Raw genomic sequence first — 20,311 nt, forward strand, 5'->3', positions numbered from 1 at the left:
TCATTCAAACTGAGATGACCCGTCGTGTTGAGCTGCGTGCGAGTAATTTCTATAGGATTGCCTTAACATGCAGCAGCGCTGTCTGCCTGCGCGCAGTTGGCTTCCACCGCTGGTCAATGGGAGTCTCGGCTGACAAATAAAAATGGAATTGAATGGAAGGGAATTGAAAGTCAAAAGGGCCCTGTAATAATTTTAGAGCGCCTGAGGCGCCATGCTGAAGCCCTGGCATTATAAATAAGGGTAATGTACTAGAGACTGAATTGCAATCAAAGCAGCTGTAAGAACGTGGAGCGTGCGCTGAGCTTCTTTAAGGTGCGTGGAGTCAGATTATGATCTGTAGGCAGTGCAGGCAAATCAATATCCGCTCACTGACGTACGGAGGGACCCTAAAGCCCGCGATTAGAAAGGCCGAAGGGATGTAGGGATGGTGCAGAGGGCTCCAGAGCCAGGAGCGAGAGAGCTGTATTGGAGCAGCCCAACCCTCCGGTTGTCTCAAAGTGTTTCCAGGGGCTGAGTCGTAGAAGAGGCTGTCTCTGTCCTCCCTGCTCACCCTGTCTCATCTCCTGGACCATCTGTGTGATGATGCAGTCTGCTGACCTCTTGCTGCAGCTGCATTTCATAATAATTACATCTACTAAAATATTCTCTTCAAAAAAAAAAAGAAAAAAAGCATGTCTGTGAATAAGGTTGGAGGGAGGGCAGGAAGAATCCAAATGTCCTGGCTGAGTTCACTGTTCCTGACGTTAACTGGAGTAAATCCAGTACCATCACTGGGCTCACGAGTGTAACACCAGCTCATGGCAAATTGCACGGGCTGCCCCAGAAAGGCTGGAGCCGAGTCGGAGGCTTGGGCAGGGAAGTGTAAGGGTTGACGTTAGTGCCTGCTGAAGCTGGGCAGATGCTGTGGGCCACCCTTGGGACAGCTGATGCAATTGCATGGCTGTAATAGCTCGATGGTGAAACATCATGGCAGCAAGGAGAGCTCTTCTTGTGTTGGGTCTCAGTGTCTGACTTGAAGTGCCGGTGGCTGAATTTACCAGCTCAATGCATTTATTCCTTTACATCTCTCTCAGCCACCGTGGGCTGTGTGTCCTGCTTTGTGCCACGTGCAAGATGAGAATCCCTTGTTCTGCAAAGGTACACGGGCTTGGGAAGAGCACCAGGCGAAGGGGTGCCATGTACCTCTGCGTTGTGGGTGCAGATGTACCCACAAACCTTGCTCCCACCAAATCGCTGCCTGCTGGGAGAGTTTTACTGGTAAATGGGTGTAAATCTTCAAGCCCACAAGCCAAGATGCATGTGATAGGCATCCAGCTCTCTGAGAAACCAGAGGTTCCCTTGTTTATGAGGGAAGAGTTGCTGGGGTGCTTGGTGGCTCCTTGCTGTTGCCAAAAGCACCGACAAGCTCAGCCTGGGAGTCACCCGTGCACAGGGCAGAGTCTGTGCAAAGCCCTTCTCAGCATTTTCTGAAAAGTCTCCAGGAACGATTTTTGGCCGAGGCACTGTGAAGGTGGGAACACCTTCTCATCGCTTTCTGTACTCGTGATGCCCTACCGTCAGCACGGGCTGGGGCTGTGCGCTGGCTGGGGCTGAAGGTCGGATGACCTGGGGCTGCAACAGAGGCATGTTGTTGGCTCACAGTGGTGACAGAGCAGGCGATTGTGCTGGTGTTTTGTCTGTCACCTGCCTTTTATAGTGCGGATCACAGTTTCACAGAATCACAGAATTGTATAGGTTGGAAAAGACCTTTAAGATCATCGAGTCCAACCGTAAACCTAACACTGCCAAGCCCACCACTACCCCATGTCCCTAAGCACCTCAGCCAAACGGCTTTTAAATCCCTCCAGGGATGGCGACTCCACCACTTCCCTGGGCAGCCTGTTCCAATGCTGGACAACCCTTTCAGTGAAGTAACATTTCCTAATATCCAGTCTAAACCTCCCCTGGTGCAACTTGAGGCCATTTCCTCTCGTCCTATCACTTGTTACCTGGGAGAAGAGACCGATCCCCACCTCTCTACACCCTCCTTTCAGGCAGTTGTAAGGGGGATGAGGTCTCCCCTCAGCCCCCTTTTCTCCAGGCTGAACAACCCCAGGTCCCTCAGCCGCTCCCCATCAGCCTTGTGCTCCAGACCCTTCCCCAGCTTCGTTGCCCTTCTCTGGACACGCTCCAGCCCCTCAATGTCTCTGTTGTGGTGAGGGGCCCAAAACTGAACACAGCATTCGAGGTGCGGCCTCACCAGTGCTGAGTACAGGGGCAGAATGGTGAGGTGATATCCATGGTGCCGTCCCTGGCGAGCGTCGGTTCTCCCAGGGAGCACGGGGGGATCCTCTGCCCCAGGGCTGCTCTGTGGCTGCCCTCGCCCCTGTGCCTCTCCAGCCTGGCTGTGGGGAGAGGCAGGCTCGCCATTGAGGAGGCTTTCTCATTTTTTGGGTTCCTGCTGAGCTTGGGATCTGCGCTTAGTTGTGTTGCCCTGATTGTCAGGGATCCTTTGGTGGCAGCTCAGCTCTTACCACATCTATGCGGTCTTTGAGGCGGCCGGTCCTAGGAGCATGCCTGAAACCTGGCTGCTTCTTCTCCTTCCAGGCGGCTTGAGCAAAGCCTAAAAATAGCCAAACCCACTTTACTGCAAATCCCATCTTGCCCTGGGGTACCTGACATTTTGCCCATCCAATGTCAGATGCGCAATGCTGCTGGCAGAGCAAACGAGGTGCAGAGAGAGTGCCCCAGCCTCCCGCAGTGTTGGTGGGGTACCCCATGGACCACCCCAAGACCAAGGCTCCCTGAAGCCCTCCTCCATCCAGCACCATCCCCGGACACGCGCCACGTCCGAGCAGACACGCACAGCACCGAAGCCACCTCTAAAATGCCCTGCAGGTACAGCTGTGTGCTCCTCACAGGCAGAGGCTTTGAAAAGAGATGATCAGAGGGAGCTTGTCATCTTCCCCCCCCCCCCCCCTTAAACTTCTGAGCTTCTCTATTACTTTTTATGATCTGCAGCTGCGTTTGTGTGTTGCCCTAGGGAGTACTGTGGGGGGAGCAGGGGAGTAGATGCAGAAGGGAAGGAACATGTTAAAAAATGAGCAGAGGGGAAGGGAAAAAAAGAAATAACCCACCACATTGCCACCAAAAGACCCAAACCCTTAGAACTGTTAGGGCCTGTTTGAGTGTAGAATAGTCCCCCAGGGAGCATGGGGGAAACCCCATTACTAGAGTCATTTTGGAGCTAGTCTGCACAGAGAGCGATAATCTATTCCGCAGGGAGCAATCCTGTACTGGCAAGGGCACTGGGGAGAGCTCTCTGTTTATGACTTTCTGCATAAATTTGGTTTATTAGCATAAGTGGTAGCTAGCACTGAAGAACCTATAAACTAACGCTTCACCGGAGGTTGGCGCCTCTGGAGAACATTAACTCGGAAGAGCCCCTGGCCTTATAGCAGAGAAATGGGGTTGCAGAATTAGGGGTGACGCACAGGCAAGAAGAGGACAACGCAGTTGTCAGTGCTGGCTTTTTGTGCGAGATGGGATCGCGTTTCTGAGCCTGCCGTAAAAGGAAATATAATCGATAAACAGATCTCCAGCTTTCCCCCTGCCAACAGATTAAGACGATGAGTTGTGCAGGTGAGCTGATGAAGTCTGGCTGCAGGGTGCAGGTCCTGCTGGGATGAAGCAGGTGGTGAGGAAAAAGGCAGGAGGAGCCTGGATCGGTACATGGAAATGACTCACAGGCTTCCCACCCGTCACACCAAGGATTTGGTCCTTATTGTGAAGGTGTCTGGCAGGTCCCACGGTCTGAGCAGCGCTGTGGAGCAGAGAGGAGGGGAAGCACAAGGCTTGGTTATCCAGGGGTGGGGAACCATGCAGGGATGAACTGCCGTAAGCAAAATGACTTATTTTAATAATGACCTTCAAGAATTAAATAAAAATACAATAATCATGGTAGATTAGCAAGAACAAGCCAATTAAATACAAAGCAGGCTTTGTAAAACGCCGTGACAGATAAGGCAGGGCTGCAACCTCCCGAATAACTGATGAATGTTGAAGCATTGCATAAGGTCGGGGGGGCTGGGGGGAGCTATGGAATATTTCGAGCCTGGCAGCCTGCCTTGGAGCAGGCAGAGGTGAAAAGGCTATCTCTGCCTGCTCTCTGCCTTCAGTAAAACAGAGTGGGAGGGGGTGAAGAGGAGGGAGGAGGTGGGTAGGGCAGCCGGGAGCCCGAAGGCATGGAGTAACAATCCTCCAACTTTAATATCTGCTGTTTCATTTTATATTCATCATGTCAGCATAATCTGCTTTTATGGGAATCGTCTTGGTTCCCAACCAAATGCATTTAGGCCCTTTTGCTTTTAAGTTTGATTGTAATACGAGTTGAAGACTTCAGTGAAATGTTTATACGTAAGAATTGTAGCAATAGTGAAGGGAAAAATGGAATTAGAGAATCAGTTGGAAGGGATCTTGCTGGGGTCACTGCTGTCCCCTGCCTTGTCCTGGGTGGGTGACCTTCTGATGGGCACGAGCCCAGGTCGGAGTCCGAGCCCCAGGAAAGGTTTTGTTTGGATCGCTTGCTTGACTCCCAACAAAAATGTGGAAACTGTGGTTTTATGGGACCCAGAGCCTGAGGAAGGGCAAAAAAGAAGAAAGTGCTCTGTGTGCCCTTTTCTTAAATTCAGACCATGGCCAGGTGATGTCAAAGGCTGGGGAGAGGCAGTGCTGCCCTTGGGCTCCGCTGAGCTGTGTGATGGGAGACGAAGGGCAGGTGTGAAGAGCTGGGGGCAGGCAGCCAGGAGAGGCTGTGGAGGAGCCATCTCTGCTTGCGTTGCAGGGGGAATGGGCTCCTCAGGTCTTCTGCTCTGCTGTGGGATGGAGAAATGCGATCACCTGGGGGCTTTGGACGGGGAGAAGGGGTCTGGCTGGCTGCTGCAGGGAAGGAGGACCCTCGTCGTCCCTTCTCTGCTGTTGTCTGTTGGGAGCGGTGAGCAGGTAGGAAGATGGCATGGCAGATGTTTCGTGGTCTGTTTGGCTGTTTTACTCGGTGTTTTACCCGTGAAGCTGTGTTTGAATCTGGGCTGAGAACTCTCTGTCTGCTAGATGCTGAGATTTTAAATAGCTATAGACTGCTTTTCCATCGCTGCCCATTTAAAACCTTAACTGTATCTCATTGTGTCTTGGTCCAGGAATGCCCTTAATTTGTTCCAAAGGCATTTGAAAGCTCTGATAACAGGCAATCTTGCTGCAGACTATTGCATCCTTCCTGATGGACGGGCTATCGCTGCTGTAACTACCGTGTAGATAGTGGAGTGACAATGCGTGTCCAGTGAAACACAGGCAGTATAATATTCATGTCAAGTATATGAGGCCAAGAAACTTCCCTGCGCTTGGATATTGAAGGCTTCAGCAGCTAACAGGGCTTGAAAAGACTTTTCTTTCTTTGTGAGCAGCGGATCTGATTGAAGGCTCATGATGCCCTGGCAATGCTGGGAGTAGTAACAGCCAGGTTTCCTGCAGCCTGGGCTGCAGGGGTGAAGAGTATCCAGGTATTTATAAATGTATCGTAAATGGTACCCACGCTTGGCAAGTCAACTTTCGTCAGAAATTGCCTCGCTGCTGGGTTTGCTTAAAATTGTGAAATGAATGTTAAATTGAAGTTTCTACTTTTGGAAGAGACCTTTTGAAAATGAAACAGGCTTATCTTCAGTCTAGGCTAAAATCCAAAAAATTGCCTATATCTCAGAACTCCCCAGAAATGTTCTCTGTGATCCTTTTAAACTTCCCATGCAAAAATGTGTGTGCAAGGGAAAAAATTTGGAGAAAGATTGACCCTGGAGTTTTTTTCCCTGCTTCCGTCATGTGATGTAGCCTTTGGAAACTGTAGCGGTGGGGTCCTGGTGGCACCCAGATCAGGTCTGTGTGGTGGTCTGGGCGATAAAACCCCTTTTCCTGAGCGATTTTGGAAAGGTCTGCTGCAGGGGTGTGTGTGTGATGAGGGTGTAGTACTGTAAATCATCCTCTCCTGCAGGCGACTGTCCCTTTGAACAGAATTAAGATGGCTTTGCATAACCAGAGTCCTGTCTCTTGATGCTTCTGTGCTGTCCCATGGCCTGTTTGCCTCTGTAGAAGAGGTTGTGATATCTGTCCCAAAGCTGAGTCACTGCTTTTAGTCCTAAAAGTAGCATTTGTTGCAGTTTTAATTAGACAAGGAGATGCTTTTCAGTACGGACCTTTGATGCATTGCTACGAAAAGGGCTGCACTTAAGCAGCCCTGATACTCCTCTCGTTTTGTTCTTTCTTTTACCACTATCAGAAACGTTCTGCTTTAGCCTCTTTGGAGGTGAGAGACACAAGACTCACTTCGTTAGACTCCCAGGTGCTGTGCAGGCTGCTGTCCTGCAGCATGAGCCGCGGGGCTGGCTTGATTTACAGGGTAAAGATTGCAAGCAACACCTCTTGCTACTGATTTGCTCCAGCAAACAGCTATTTATATTAAAGAAGGGAAGGGATTATTAGGAGCGATCTCATTGCAATGACAGAGATATGACAGGGAGTTCACATGTCCCCTCCGAAGTGCAAGCGTGGGCTCTTGATGGATCCCATGCATGGTCAGGAGCTGTTTAGTTTTTCTCCTTTGAGTGCTCAGATGTGCATAGAGATTGGGGATAATGTGCTTGGGAGGCAGAGATAATGAGCACAGCCCTCCGATTAGATTCAGGGGACAGTGCAGCGGCTCAGGTATGTCAGCAGTGCAATTAGTGAGGTGCTGAATCAGGGAGTTGGCAGTACCGGGGTAACCTTGTGCCTTCCCTCAGCTGGGCTGCGCAGCGAGGGGGGACCCGGCAGAACCAGGGGTGTGACAGGGGGTGGTTGGCTCCGTTTTGATCCACAGTGGAAAGCCAGGAGCTTGCTGCTGGAAAATGTATTGATTTCAGGGGTAAGAAAAATTGGTCCTGAAGGATCGAGAGGTTTTTTCCTGGGTTGGGCCATGGGTCCGTAAAAGTGGAAGTGCCTGGTCTTGTAGCCTGTGTGGCTGCTCATGAGCCAGCACCCAAGTGTCTTGAGGCATCTTGTCGTGAAAGGTGTGGGTAACTCCTCAGGACAGCCTCAGCCAGGCTTGTCCCTTCCTTCCTCTCCACTGGGAGCTGGAACTGGATGTGCTTTTGCCCAGCTGGGTTCAGGAAAGTGAAATGCAAAATGCCACCACCGTTCCCTGGCCACTTTGCCCACAGGGGAACAAGCCCTGTCCTCCCTGCTGACCCTCTGTGGCCAAGGTGTGGAGGAGGACCTTGTCTCTCTTCCTACCATGGTGCCAGGAGAACATGAACTCGTGCTGTTGGCCTTTCTGGAGCAGACACACCGTGCAGGCTGCAGGTCACGGTCCGGTATAGCCGGTTGCTCTTCCCAAACAGGAGGGAATTGAATTTGGGTCTCCCACAAAACAGGTGATTGCCGAAGCCGTGGGCCCAGTGACTAAGAGGACCTGACTTGCTTCCCATTGCTTATATTGCAAATGGAAAAACAAACACAAAAAAAGAGGTGGTGGAAGGAGAAATATTTTGGCTCATTTTGCGCTAGTATTTTTTTTCGGTTTTGATTCGGCTGCCAAACTGCCAAATCAGTTCTTTGCAGAGATCCGTTTAAAACTTGATGGGCAGCTGTGGAGCTGTCAGCACTCCTGCCTGTGTCTGCTGCTGCCTGGCCAAGGCAGGAGCTGCAGCTGAGGCTTGGAGCTGCTGGCTCTGGTGGTACTGGAGACTGCAGATCTGGGGCTGGCTTTTGGTTACACGGTGCCTGGATCGTCCAAGCCCCTAATTAGTCAGGTGTGGTGTCCTACGTCAGGGGAAGCTGCCGTAGTGGATGTGTGTCCCGGGATGCTGTAATCCCAGCTCCCAGGGTGCTTACGCTGTAAATCGGGATCGGATGGGATGTAAAACCAACAGAAGGCTGCAGAAGAAGGCTGACAGACATGCAACCCCAATAGATATTTGTCAAGCCTGGTGGTTATCTCTTCTTGCTGGTGCTCATTAGTCTGTGCTGGGATGTCCCTGTTACATACAGCTGTAGTGCTACCTTGCAACCTGGAAGAAGGTTTCAGTTGTAAACGCCAGCAGAGTATGTAGTGATGTCTGCGTTTCGGCTTGCTTGGCACCAAGTGTCCTCCCTCCACCCCGTGCCGAGCAGCAAACCTCCCTTTGGCTTGGCTGCAGGTCTCTAGGAGCATCTTCCAGCCTTTTTGCTGGGAGAGTCATAGGAGGTTGAAGGCACCTTGCGCAACGTGTTATTTACTGTTGTTGCCTTTCTAGTGCAGAAATCCCAAGGCACTGCGTAGCCCCTTGCTTTTTATTAAGGAAGACAACTGTTACTGTTCCTGTATGGGGGGAATAGTGGGCAGAGGCCAAAAAACAGTGCTGGAGTTCATCCTGTAGATCAGAAGCAGCACTAGGGGTAAGACTCAAAAGTCCCGATTTCCAGGACTCCTAAGAATACCACCTTTTAGCGCTGTGGAGAAAACTGATCCTCAGTTGCGTGTTTTGTCCCTGCAGAGATGTCGGGGACTGTGGCTGACATTTCGCTGGTGCACTGGAAGCAGCAGTGGCTGGAGAACGGCACCCTGTACTTCCACGTCTCCATGAGCAGCGCCGAGCAGCTCTCCCGGGCCACCCCCCCCAGCCTCCAGGAGCCTTCGGAGATAGTGGAGGAGCAGATGCACATTCTTCATATCTCAGTCATGGTGAGTCAAAGCTGCCAATGGCACCAGAGGGGACAGAGGACCCTCTGGGAGGGGACAGTGGCTGGCAGCCAGATCGTGGTGGGAGGGTGGTGATAAGGAGCAGGGTGGTGAGTCCGGTTTGCAAATGTCCGTGTCCCTTCTCAGTTGGGCCTCCAGAGAAGGACAGATGTGTTTGAATGGGCCAGGGAAAAAAGAGTGGTTGGTCTTTTAAGAAAAAGAAATAAAATAAAACAACAGACCATACGGAAGAAGCTGTTGGGAGGGTGACAAGGAAGCTTGTGGTTCCTCCTGCTTCTGCTGGCAGCTGGCGAGGTGTGTCAGTGGAGTATTTCTCCTTGGTCTTGCATTTGGGCTCGTGCAAAAGTAAGATTTTGGGGCTTGGTCATTTCTTTCTGAAGCTTTCTGAAACTGAATTTTACCTATCAAGTGAATATGGGCTGTAGCATGATCCTTCTCTTGCAAAGGAGGAACCTGAGCTAAAAGTAAAAAGATGATCCGGATGCTTTGAATATCCCCATCTCGGGTGTTTATGTGACCTTTTATTAACAGATTGTGTACGTGCTCTGTTGCCTTTTAAAATGCTTATTTTGGTGTCTTATGAGGTGGTTGCCTACGTATTTGGATCTGGTCCATTATTTCTCTGTGCTTTAGAGCTCCATCTGTAAAATGGGACTAAATGTATTGTCCCTTAACTCCCATTGGGATAAACTATCCCGTCAATAAAAGAAAAAAAGAAGTTAGGCTTGTAGATCCTGTGTATATGAATGTCATCTATTTGCCCAAAGAAAGTGTCTCATAGGATTGGGGATCCCATTGCAGCAACCCTCTGTGAAAGGTGCATCTGTTCATATCTCCAAACCCATGCGTCGTCTCCACGCCTTGTTCTTCGTTTTGGAAGGAGGAGCAGAGGCGATGGCTGCACAAAGCCTTTTTTTTTTTTTTCTCATTTGAGCAAGCGGCTATTTGGCTTTTACAACTTACATCTGGTTTTTTTAGTGTCTCAGCCCTTGTCAGTGGGGCTTTAGATTGGGCACTGAGTGCGTGTGAGCACGGAGAGAGGCTTTGCATTAAGTCTGTTTGGCAAGATAAGAGGCAGTATGATAGCAGGATGGAGAAGGGAGGGGAATTGGGGACTGCAGCTTACTGGGTTGCATAGGGAACGTTTCTTATGTCCTGTTAAAAATGTCAGCGTGATGGAGTTTTGGAGGGAAAAAAGGTAAAACTGGTATACTTGGAAAATGAGCCTGAAAAAATAAGTGAGAGACAGAGCAAGAAATGAAGGCAGCAAAACCCCACGTCTGGGGTGTGAAAAGCTCGATCCCCGCTTTGAGCGTGGGATTGCTTGGCTATTGTGGGCAAACCTGAGCCGTGGAGAAGAGGCCTGCGGCTGTGGGGGGACGCTGGCTCTGGAGCCCGGTGATTACTGCGACTGCTTGAAATGCAGATTTTCCTTAGTAGGGAGAGATTCAGTCCTGGTCCTCAGACCTTGCTGAAGCTGATCTCTCTGAAAAACAACGTGATGACTGTAATGAATTGATGCTTTGGAGAGAGAAATGAGTTTGAGAAATTCCTGCCCAGAGACTTCGTTTGCTGTACCTCAGAGTGCAGAAGCAGTGATGCCGGTGGGCTGGAGCTGAAAGCATTGCTGTGCATATCACAGAAGAAATGTTTTTGCACTCTAATCCTGGGTTAGCCCGTGAAGATATGCTTTGCCGCATCTCGCTGAAGGCGATAGCATGGGAGCATCTGTGGCTTTGTTGTGAGAGTTAACTCATCCCCTGAGCCTCTCCTGCCCTTCTGCAAAAGCAAGGGGAAGACAGGGGAGAGTTCCTCCTGCACAGAATGAGCCGTAATTCCACTTTCCTTATAAATCCTGATACTCCTTGCAATGGAAGCCGAGGTCCCAGGCAGGGATGTGGGTCCGGGTCGGGGTCTGGGCTGCACGTGTGTCCCTGGGGAGGCAGAAGCCCTGGGTGTTTCTTCCCTGGGTCAGGATTGCAGCATGGACTTGAAACTTCGCCCAGTTTTTTTTAGAAGATTCGTTAACTTTTTGAGTGAACCTGAGCCAAGTTTTGAGTTACTAGCAGAAGATAAATGTGTGTGGTGTTGGTTTTTTCCCCCTCAAGACCACATGGAGTTCTGTAGCTCAAGTAAAATGGGGCGAAAGTCTTTGTTTCTGGGGTGAAATATTTCATCTGAGTCCCCGGGCTCTCTTCAGGCTGTTTTCCCACGCCTTTACTTTCCTCCCTGACCCCAGCTAAATCACATCGCAGAGAGCCCGCATCGCTCGAGCCCTCCTGCCTCCCCGGCAGCGGGCTTCCCCGGCCGTGCCATGCTTGGCAGCCGCCAGATCCCAGCGCAGGGAGCTGTGTGGTCCCCCCTCCTGCCCTCCCCTGCGCCCGCCGTGTCCGTATCCCTTCTCCTGCCTCGAGATGCATCCCATGTCCTCCTTTCCAGCTTCTCCAGTACTTTTCCTTCTACTTCCTACCATAAAGCCCGATGTCTCCTCTATGCTCTCTATAGACTAAAACACCGTTCCTGCTACGCAAGAGGAGTTTCAGCCCACCCCAGCGCTGCCTTGGCATTTAGGGTCTGCGCGCCCCATTCATCATCAGCCCAGCATCTTGCTACAGGGGACGGGAGGAGACTCGGGAAAGTGCGTCCTTCCATCTCCCTTAAGTGGCTGTAACACTTACATTTACCTGTCTCCTCGTCCTCCGGCTGAATTATAGAAAGCCGGGGAAGGTTTGCCTGGGGGATCTTGCTAATCCCCCACTTAGGGAGTACTCTGGCAAAGCTTTATTGGGCAGCGAGACATCTCCAAGCTGAGCTCCCTCTGACGGGCTGTTATTTTGGATTTCTGTAAATGTTTATGACTTGGCTGTTTGCTCCTGCTCTGCCTCTAAAGCCAAGACCCCCTCTGTGCTGCGTGGGGGCTCTGGGGGTGTAAATCCTGGGCTTACTCCTTCTTCCAGTGATTTTGGCTGTCGGTGTGTGGCTTTCTGGTTTGGGGTGGGTTTCCTTCCAGTGCAGCAGAAAAGGGGCCACCGGTGCCCGTGACCCCATGTCCCTGGGGCCACCATCTGCCCCTGCAAAAGCCGTGGGCACTGGCTGACTGTGACCCTCTTCACACCTCCCTTCCTGAGCTCAAGGGCATCTTTGACAGCAAAATAATACTTGATTTTATTTTTTTTTTCATTTCCTCACTGTTTTCTCTTAATCTCTCCCCAATGAGACATAACATTAATTACTGCAGTTAAAGGGAATTCAGTCTCCATTACTGTCTGCCACCCCTTTCCTCTTGGCTTGAGCATCTGAAATTTGTCTCCCAAATGAAAAGAAGGGAAGAAGGGGAAAAAACAAATATTCAAATCCTAGATTTTAGTTACTTACCTTTTTTTTTCCTTGTGCAGTGTCAAGTAGAAAGGAATCAATATTTTTGTCATTATGCCTGTTGTGTGTTTTCCCCATAATCTTAGCTGTCATTTGGGTTTAATTGTGTTGTTTCCTCTTGTGTGGAAGTAAATCTTATCTGTTTTGGATTAAAATTCAATGAAGGTCACAGCAGCTCGAAAACTTACCAGGCTGCAGCAATTAATGTTCATTTGGCTTTGATAAATTGGAATGTTCCCCACAATAGGACTGGAGTGGATTTCAGAAGCAATAATTCTTCCATTAACTCAATGATTCCCCGCGTGATGGAGCGTCTTGTCACTGCTGTGTTTGTCATCTGTCACTTCAAGGATCTGGGCATATGCCTGATATGATTTATCATGATTATTGGAGCTGCTTGTGTCAAAACATTTTAAACCACTAATTATTCCAGCCTTGTAAATTGCTGAATTTAACAAAACATAAGAGATTTTGTTGTTGTTCCCCACCATCTTGTGCCCCTGCTTAGTTATTGCTCTGCGTCGTGGTAAATTCAGACCCGGGGCCGTGTCCAGCACCGTTCACCGTAGATGGGGGCTTGTTTGCCAGGCTCTGGGGAGGTGGGGGGTGGGTATGGGTAGGACAGGCATGTCTTATCTCTGCCTTCCCCCACCGCACAGACCTTCGGTAAGGCCGTCACAGCCAGCGGCTCCTCCCGGCCCTGCGAGTGCTCAGGATGCAGGTTTGGGAAGAGGACGCGAAGCCGCGTGCCATCCTGCTGGCGAAGGGATGGGTTTTCCTCCCTTAAGCCTGCGTGAGCGATGCCGGTAAAGCCCTGGCTGTGGGAGATCAGAGCTGGGACCGTGCCTGCATGGTGTGCAAACGAGCTACGCGTTGCTTCTGCTCTGTCTACATCAGAAATAAAGTGGGCTTTTTTGAGACCGGTAACAAGCAAAAGCCTTGTTTCATCTCGTACAGTTGTCCTATAAGGGAGCATTTTGGTGTCTGGAATAAAAGGTGACCAGACCTCATCAGGCTGCTTTTTTTTATATTATTATTTATTATTTTTAATGCCTACTTTCTGCTGGCTGTTACTGGCAGTAGACATGTTAGCTGCTGGTTTCTAGGTCTCCCAGCGGATTTTTTTCAACTCTTATTTATACGCGTTTCCTTTATTCTTCTTGTTCTTATGCATCCTGATGTTTCCCTAATGATCAGCCATTGGTGCTGTGCTCTGTCAGCCCCGGAGATGGGTATAAAGTGTGCTTTTAAACACCTCGCTCTGATTTAGCATCCTGCTCTGAAGTGGAGCCGGGGAGGGGGCCTGTGCACGCCGTGCACTGCCAGGTGGGGCCTGGCGAGCGTGGCTTCCCACGGCTGCCTCGGGCTGGGGCAGCTCTCGAGTTTCTCAAGCACTGCAGGAATATCCAAGAGCAAGTGAAGTTTTAGGAGCTGCTGCTGTCTCCTTTCTGAAGCTGCTGTCACCCAGCGAGGGCCATGACAAATGCATTCATTTGCCTTTTTCTTTTTTTCTATTTCTTTTTTGCTGCTATCTGTGACCCATATCACAACTCTCCCTCCTTCCATGCTCTGCTGCCCGTGTTTCCTCGGGGAGCCTGTGTCTCATTAGGCTCTCGGCTTTCAGCTTGGCCGCACAAAGCGTCGTGTGTGGGTGGCATCGTGCTTGTCCTGCGCGATCGTTGGGGTGCGATGGCAGCCATACCCCGTTGGGACGAGCCCCTTGGTGCCTCAGCTGCCCTGAACACAGCATCCCTCCAGCGTGTTGGACAGGATGGTGAGGTCTTCTCCAACCAGCTGTGCAAGCCCAATGGCCTTTTTGTCTGCATGTGCCGGCAGGGGTTATTCTCCTTCCCACAGGTGGATATAATGTCATACCAGTGCAACTGGGCTTATCCCGGCGTGCGCGGGAGGGGAGAGGAGGCTGAAACCATTTGCAGAGCTGGGGTGATTCCCGTCCTCCCCAGCAAACAGCTCTCTGAGGGATCGCTCCAGGTCCCGCAGGCTTCGGATACATCCACATGCGGTCTCCTTCAGCTTCAGCGTTCCGCTCTGCTTGGCCATCATCTGAGTGGTGCCTCGTTTTCCTACCCAACAGTATTTTGTTCTCCTTGGTGCAAAACCTCCCGATGGATTTACTTCCCTACCGACTTTGTGCTCGCAGCTTGCACGGCAGCGTGTCCTGCGGGATGGCTGGCCACTCCAGTGGAGCCGGGTGCTCCGGTGGATGCAAAATGTTGCTTAAGCCTTACTCTGGCCCCTTGCAGTGTGTCTTGCTGATGGCAACATTGGAGGTCCTGTCAGCCAGCTCAATTGGGGGAAAAAAAAAACGGTGTAACATGAGTAATGAGGTAGTGAAAAAGGCACAACATCTGTGTCATCATTTCTGCACCAGGAGGTCAACCAGATTCATAAAACATGCACTTCCAGCTTGTGATATGTTTAGGAATTAATTAAGGTAGGGAAAGAATTGCTGCTGCAGCAGATTTCCTTTTCTGAAAGTATTAAAAAGCTAAATTGGTCTCCAATGAGCTGTTTTTATTAAAAAACAAAACCAAAAAGAAAAGCCCTAAAACCCCAGGACTTGGGTTCAGTGTGTCCCTGTGTGAGAATCGCATCCCCACTCCTCACGTGTGGGGAGAGGAAAAGGAGGCACCCACCCCAACGTGCAGATGGGTCGAGCATCCTCAGATCCCCGGGGATGGATGAGAGCCGCAGGCTCCGTGCTGATGACAGACCAAGCCGTTAGCATCTCGCCTGGAGCAGCGTCCCATCAGCAGTCCTCCCCGGTCTGCTGAAGGTGGCCCTAAGCTCTTTCCTGAGCTGCTTTGGGGTGGCCAAAGGGGCCGGTGGGACCTTTGCTGGGTCTAGTGGCCCGAGGCGGTGGGGCTGAGTGCTCGCAGACTCTGTTGTTTTGGGGACTGGAGCTCAGCACAGCTGGAACATGAACTTCACCCTACCAACCTTTACCTGCCCTGTGCTGTCCGGAGCACCTTGGAGACAGCAATGCAGTCAGGTGTGTGCACTTGAACCGGTGTGTGTGGGGGGTTGCTGGTGGACGAAGCTCGAAGCAAGCCTCCTGGTCCTCTTGCCCGATGCTGTCGGTGGCATCTGCTCTTTCCCAGGGTGGGGACATTCTTCAGCTTCAAGTTTAATTTCCATAATGCGCCATTAACCAACTTTTTGTAGGCTGGGAGAAGCAGCCTCTTTCATTCACCCTCCCCCTCTTCTCCGCTCTCCTCCTCCTTTGCAGAGACGGTATAAAACAGGGACTACATGTAGTTAACGAAGTGCTCTTGTATTTAGGGAATTAATTTTGGGGAGATTTGTCTTTAAAGTGTCACTTTTGTGACAATGACACCTGTTATGTTAATAATTTTGCACTAATCTCTCTGTTTTCTACCTTAACTACTGTGAATACATTAGACACTTTATAGCTTTCTATCTAGCAGATTCCCCCCCCCACTGTGTTAAAATATGTAACTGGAGTGCTTGATTTGCATCTCCGATAAAGTAAGGCTGAATAAAAACTCTTGGTTCATCCGAACTGAGCAGCAAACTAACTTTCCTGTGTCATCCCCAGAGCAATCAAAGTTGGTACTGGGGGAGAAGCAGCCATAGGAAGCGTTTGGGAGGGGTTTGCTTTTTGCAGATGGCATTGAACGCGTGGGAGGGATCTGCAGCCTTAGAAAATTCCCAACCTCGACGTGCTGAGAAAAGAGGATGGAGGGGAAAAAGTAAGAGCTCACGTTGGAAAGGTGGCCGGTATGGTCAGGGGGTGCTAGAGCTGGAAGGGGGATGCTGAAGTGGTGAGGAGATGGAGAAAAACCGCAGGAGGAAGGATTTGGAAACGGGGTGAGGAGCGCTGGAGCTGCGTTAGCTCATGGCTCAAGCTGGGACACGCAGCAAGGCGTCGTGCCCGTCTGCCTTCGCCCCCGTGGCGGGTCCCTGCACGCTGCTGGCGACAGCAAGCCATGTATTTTTATTGCACGGTGTGCTGGGCTGCGCAGGGAGTTTGCCGATTTCGGATTCTTGTCTTGAACTTGTTCCTTCCTTCCTCCTCCTCACTCTTCCCCTTCCCGCCATCTGTCTGGGAGAAATATTTCTGCATCTACAGCGCCGCGGGGCATAGCTGGTAGCTTGACCTTTTCTCGGTGCTTTTTCTCTCAGACTGGGTGAAGCAGATGGAAAAGCCAGGCTTTGGTGGGGTGGCTCTGCCTTGGCTCCTGGTTTGCAGAGCAGTCGGAGAGGAAGGAGCGTCCCTGTCCCGTGCGGGTCGGGTATCCCGGTGCCGTGAGTCTCTCCGAGCTGCAGGGCTGCCGGAGAGAGCAATTCCACGCGGGAGCCCTGTGCTAATCCTGTGCGTAAAGTGCCGGCAGTGTTTGATCGGTACCTTTGAAACATTGATGTAAACGCAGAAATGCTTTGCAGCTACCAGCCTAGATCTAATTGCTTTAAACTGCCAGGCTCAAAACTACATATGGCATTAAAATCATCACGAAACTTTAATCCAGGAAGACTCTGGTGGATGCTGCGTTCTCTGGGAGGTGTGGTGGTGGCTGGGGGTGGCTGGCCCCTGGCTCCAAGGTAATTGCTTATGACGGAGAGTGTTTACCAGGGCTGCAGACCTCGCACCACCTGCCTCGGGGTGCTCCTCGGCCAGGTGACGGGGATGCTGGTGGGGTGCAGGGTGCTGTCCCCTCCGCTGCCTTGCCGGCGAGGCTGTGCTCCATGCTGGGGGACACCTGACGCACTCCTTACGTCCCCGCAGGAGCGGCAGGGGCTTGCGCGTTGTCTCTGGCTTTCTGTCGGTACAACACGGGTTCTGACCCCGGGGACGCGGGGAGCTGGGCGATGCTCCTCGCCCTGGGGTTTGCTTTTTCTGTTTCAGCTGTGAGGGAGAGCCTGTGGGCTTGAAGACTGGGCTGGCCTTCAGACAAGGAGTGAAATATCTTTCTTTCTCCTTCAAATCTTGTGTTACCTGCAGATCTCCCTTCTCTCGGTAGTTATTCTTGTTTGGATGCAAGTTAGAAATGTTTGCATCAGTTGTAATGTTGTCGGTATCAGGCACTGGCTCGTGTAAAGGTGAACTGTGATGAACCTGATGCAGAATAGCTTAAAGCTGGTTGTGAAAGATTTTGCATTACAGCACTACAAGAGACTGAATTTTCATTTGGTTGGCAAATCCCAAAGATGGGAATAAGTGTTAATGACAGGATGAAATGCAATATCGTATTTGTCCCCAGAAATATGATGTTTGCTTTCAGTTTGGGCTTATTTTTTTTTTTCCACTTAAAAATAAATTGGACTTAGTTTCGCAAGGCAATGTTATACTGTGAAAAGGCAGAGCGCTTTTTGTTCAGGAAAGTGTCAGAATGAAATGTTTCTCCTCTTCCACGCTTTCCGTACCCTCCCCAAAACCACTTACGCTTTAGTTTCAGCTGATGTGAAACTGTCTGAGCAGATAAACCATTCCTTGAAAATCTTGCCAAGCTCTTCGTAGAGTAACTGCGCCTAAACCAGAGGCGATGCGGTGCCGTGGGAGATGGCGATGTGGGTCTGATGATTGCCCACCGAGTTTCTCCAGCCTCTGCAGCGCCTGGCCCTGGTGAAGGGGATGCTCAAATACCTGCTGGTGTGAAGCAGGGGGAAGAAGCTCATGTGTATGTGATTTTCTCTGATTGTCATAGGGCTGCTAATATAGGAAAGGATTTTTTTTTTTTATGTGCATGTCTGGATCTTGCTGCTGTAGAAAGTTGGGCAAAATTCCCACTGGCTTAATTGGGAGCAACATCAGGCCAAGTGTGGTTATTTTTACCTGTCACTGCTCCCACTCTGCCTCCTCCCTCCCATCCATCCCCCCCGGACAAGAGGGAGCGAGCTCCGTTCCAGCCTCCAAAAGGTCTCTGCCAGCTCCGAGCAGCAGCCTTGCATTCACGATGGGCAGCAAAGGGAAAGGGGAAAAAAAAAAAGTAATTGTGCTTATTCTTAAAATCCAATTATTTAAAACTGCAGGAAAATAATTATTTTTGAAGGGAGCTGCTCGGCCTGGCGGGGCTTTGCCCTGGGTGGGAGCTCCTGGGGCTGGGCCAGGCTGGATCCATTATTGCAGCGGCTGGGGAGGGCGTGAGTGGGAGCATCGGCCCCAGCTCTGCTGGGAAACGCTTGGCTTTCAGGGGTTTGGCACTTTATTTGTTGTGTTGCTCTTTATCCAACAGGGAAACTGGTTGTTTTCCCTTCTAGCTTCCTTCTTTCTAGCTTCTCAGGGCAGAGGAGCCTACTTTTATTTATTTATTTTTTTTCCCCCCGGATGGGGAGGCAAGAAACCTGCCTGCAGGAGGATGGCAGCAAAGCCGGCTGATGCTTTAGCAATGTCAGGTATCTCTGTTTCCCTTTGCAGAGGCGTATCTGGTTATGAACTCGTTGCCAGCCACCCCTTAGGCAAGCCTGAGCTCTCCTGCTGTCCTGGGCATGGTTTTCCTCATTGCACCAAACTCATGAGACTCGGGGTGAAACCAAGGTGGTGATGGCAGCGATTGCAGGGGGAGCAGACAGCAGCCCTGGAGTTGAATTTACCACTTATTTTGCAAACATTGGAGCGTTTTGGGAGCATCGTTCCGCAGAGGTTTGCGTTGAGGGGTGGGTTTGATAAGGCAGAAGTAAAGGGATGGGCAGCCCTGTCTGGGCGCTGTGAGCTGCCACGGCATGGCAGCCGCTAGCAGCGTGAAATCGCAATGGGGGAAACGACTGGATGGAGGGCACTGGTTAATGCCCCAAAGGGAGTCTGTAGCTATGATTAAGCTGCAGGTTTTGCTTGGCCTCTCCTGGAGATCCATCATTATTCATGCCAGCATTGGGCATGTCAGACTCCCTCTGCCACAGAAATTAATGATTTCAACTCTCCGACCTGCTCACGTGCCAGGACGTGGCTCGGCGAGGCAGGCGAGGGCTCTGAGGGGTGGCAGCAGAGTGAGGTACTGGGGACCTGGTCCCACACTGCATCCTTAGGATGGCTGGGACCTCGAGGATGGCGAGGGCAGGGCAGCTGCTTCTCCCACCACCCTTCCTTGCGGCGGGGGCTTGGTATGCGTAGCTGTTTAGACACTGTCCCCCACACTCTCTCAGGACCTTGTGGGTTCAGGCACGTCTGCAGCCCACTTGGAAAATGGTCTTTCAGCTGCGTGCAGCCTCACGCGGTTGGGAGATGATGGGGGATGAGTAGCGGGGCGCTGGTTTTGGAGAGTGCCGTGGGGACGGAGCGGTGTGCTGCCAGCCATCCGGGATGTGGGATTAGGTAAGGAAGAGGCTCATTTACAAACTGCAAACAAAAGCAATGATTGCTGCAAGGCTCATAGAAACAAATAGAAATGAGACAACAACTCCAGGTAAGTTGACCTATTGCTTGAATTACTGCCAAGGATTTCTCTCGCCCTGCAGCATCCAGCTAACAAGCTGTGAGATGCCTCTTGGCTGCGTGGCTGAGGATCCAGTTATCAGGTAAGCTTTGTGCCCTTAGGCTGAGGTTACTGGAGGGGATGTGGATGTGCCTGTGCCCTCCCTGGTCAGGGAAGAGTGTAAGCTGCCAGTGAAAGCTTTTCTACCCACCTTACATGCGCTGCAAGGAAGGGCTGGTGCTGTCGCTGCCTGCAGCTCCCGGAGCCCGGGGTGACACAGCCGGCTTGTCACTGGTCCTGTTTCACACCAGACATCTTGAGAATCTGTTACCTGGTGATGCTGGTTGGGCTGACAGATCTTAGCTTCCTCTTTGAGGGCTACCTTGACCTTGTCTCAAGGCATCCTCAGTACTGCTTTGGGGCCACCCTTTCCCAGATCCACCTGGGACGCTCGTGGCTTGTGCTGGGATGAATACTTCAACACTAACTGTAGTGTGGAGCCGTTTTTGGTTCTCCTCTCCCTCTCTGTGTACTTGAACCACCTCTGCCATGCAGCCTGGCTCATCCTCCCCTTGTCTGGGGGCCAAGGGGAGGAGGAGGAGTCAGCCAGGTTGTTCTAGTAGCTGCTGCTTAGTCCTGGGAATCGGGGAAATGACCTTGCCAAACCAGAGGAGTGAAGTGATGTGATTCTTCTCCCCCTTCGACCCTGTGCTTCCTGGGAGGCAGGAATTAGCTGGTCTGTTTGCTGGCTTGTGTTTCCCCTGCCCGCCATGGCAGGGAGGTGAGGGTTTGCATGAGCATTTCA

At 51.2% G+C, this 20,311-nt stretch overlaps 1 protein-coding gene across 1 annotated transcript in view; it reads left to right on the forward strand.

Annotated features, from left to right (window-relative positions):
• The window catches only part of ASTN2 (astrotactin 2), a 365,413-nt gene that overhangs the window by 49,527 nt on the left and 295,575 nt on the right, over positions 1-20,311 (forward strand). The window contains exon 2 of the mRNA XM_072883508.1: positions 8,535-8,722. Within this exon, the coding sequence (XP_072739609.1) occupies positions 8,535-8,722 (188 nt within the window). The remainder of the gene's footprint in view (positions 1-8,534; positions 8,723-20,311) is intronic.

This window comes from Ciconia boyciana, chromosome 18, assembly GCF_034638445.1.
Source record: "Ciconia boyciana chromosome 18, ASM3463844v1, whole genome shotgun sequence".
Lineage (NCBI taxonomy): Eukaryota > Metazoa > Chordata > Aves > Ciconiiformes > Ciconiidae > Ciconia > Ciconia boyciana.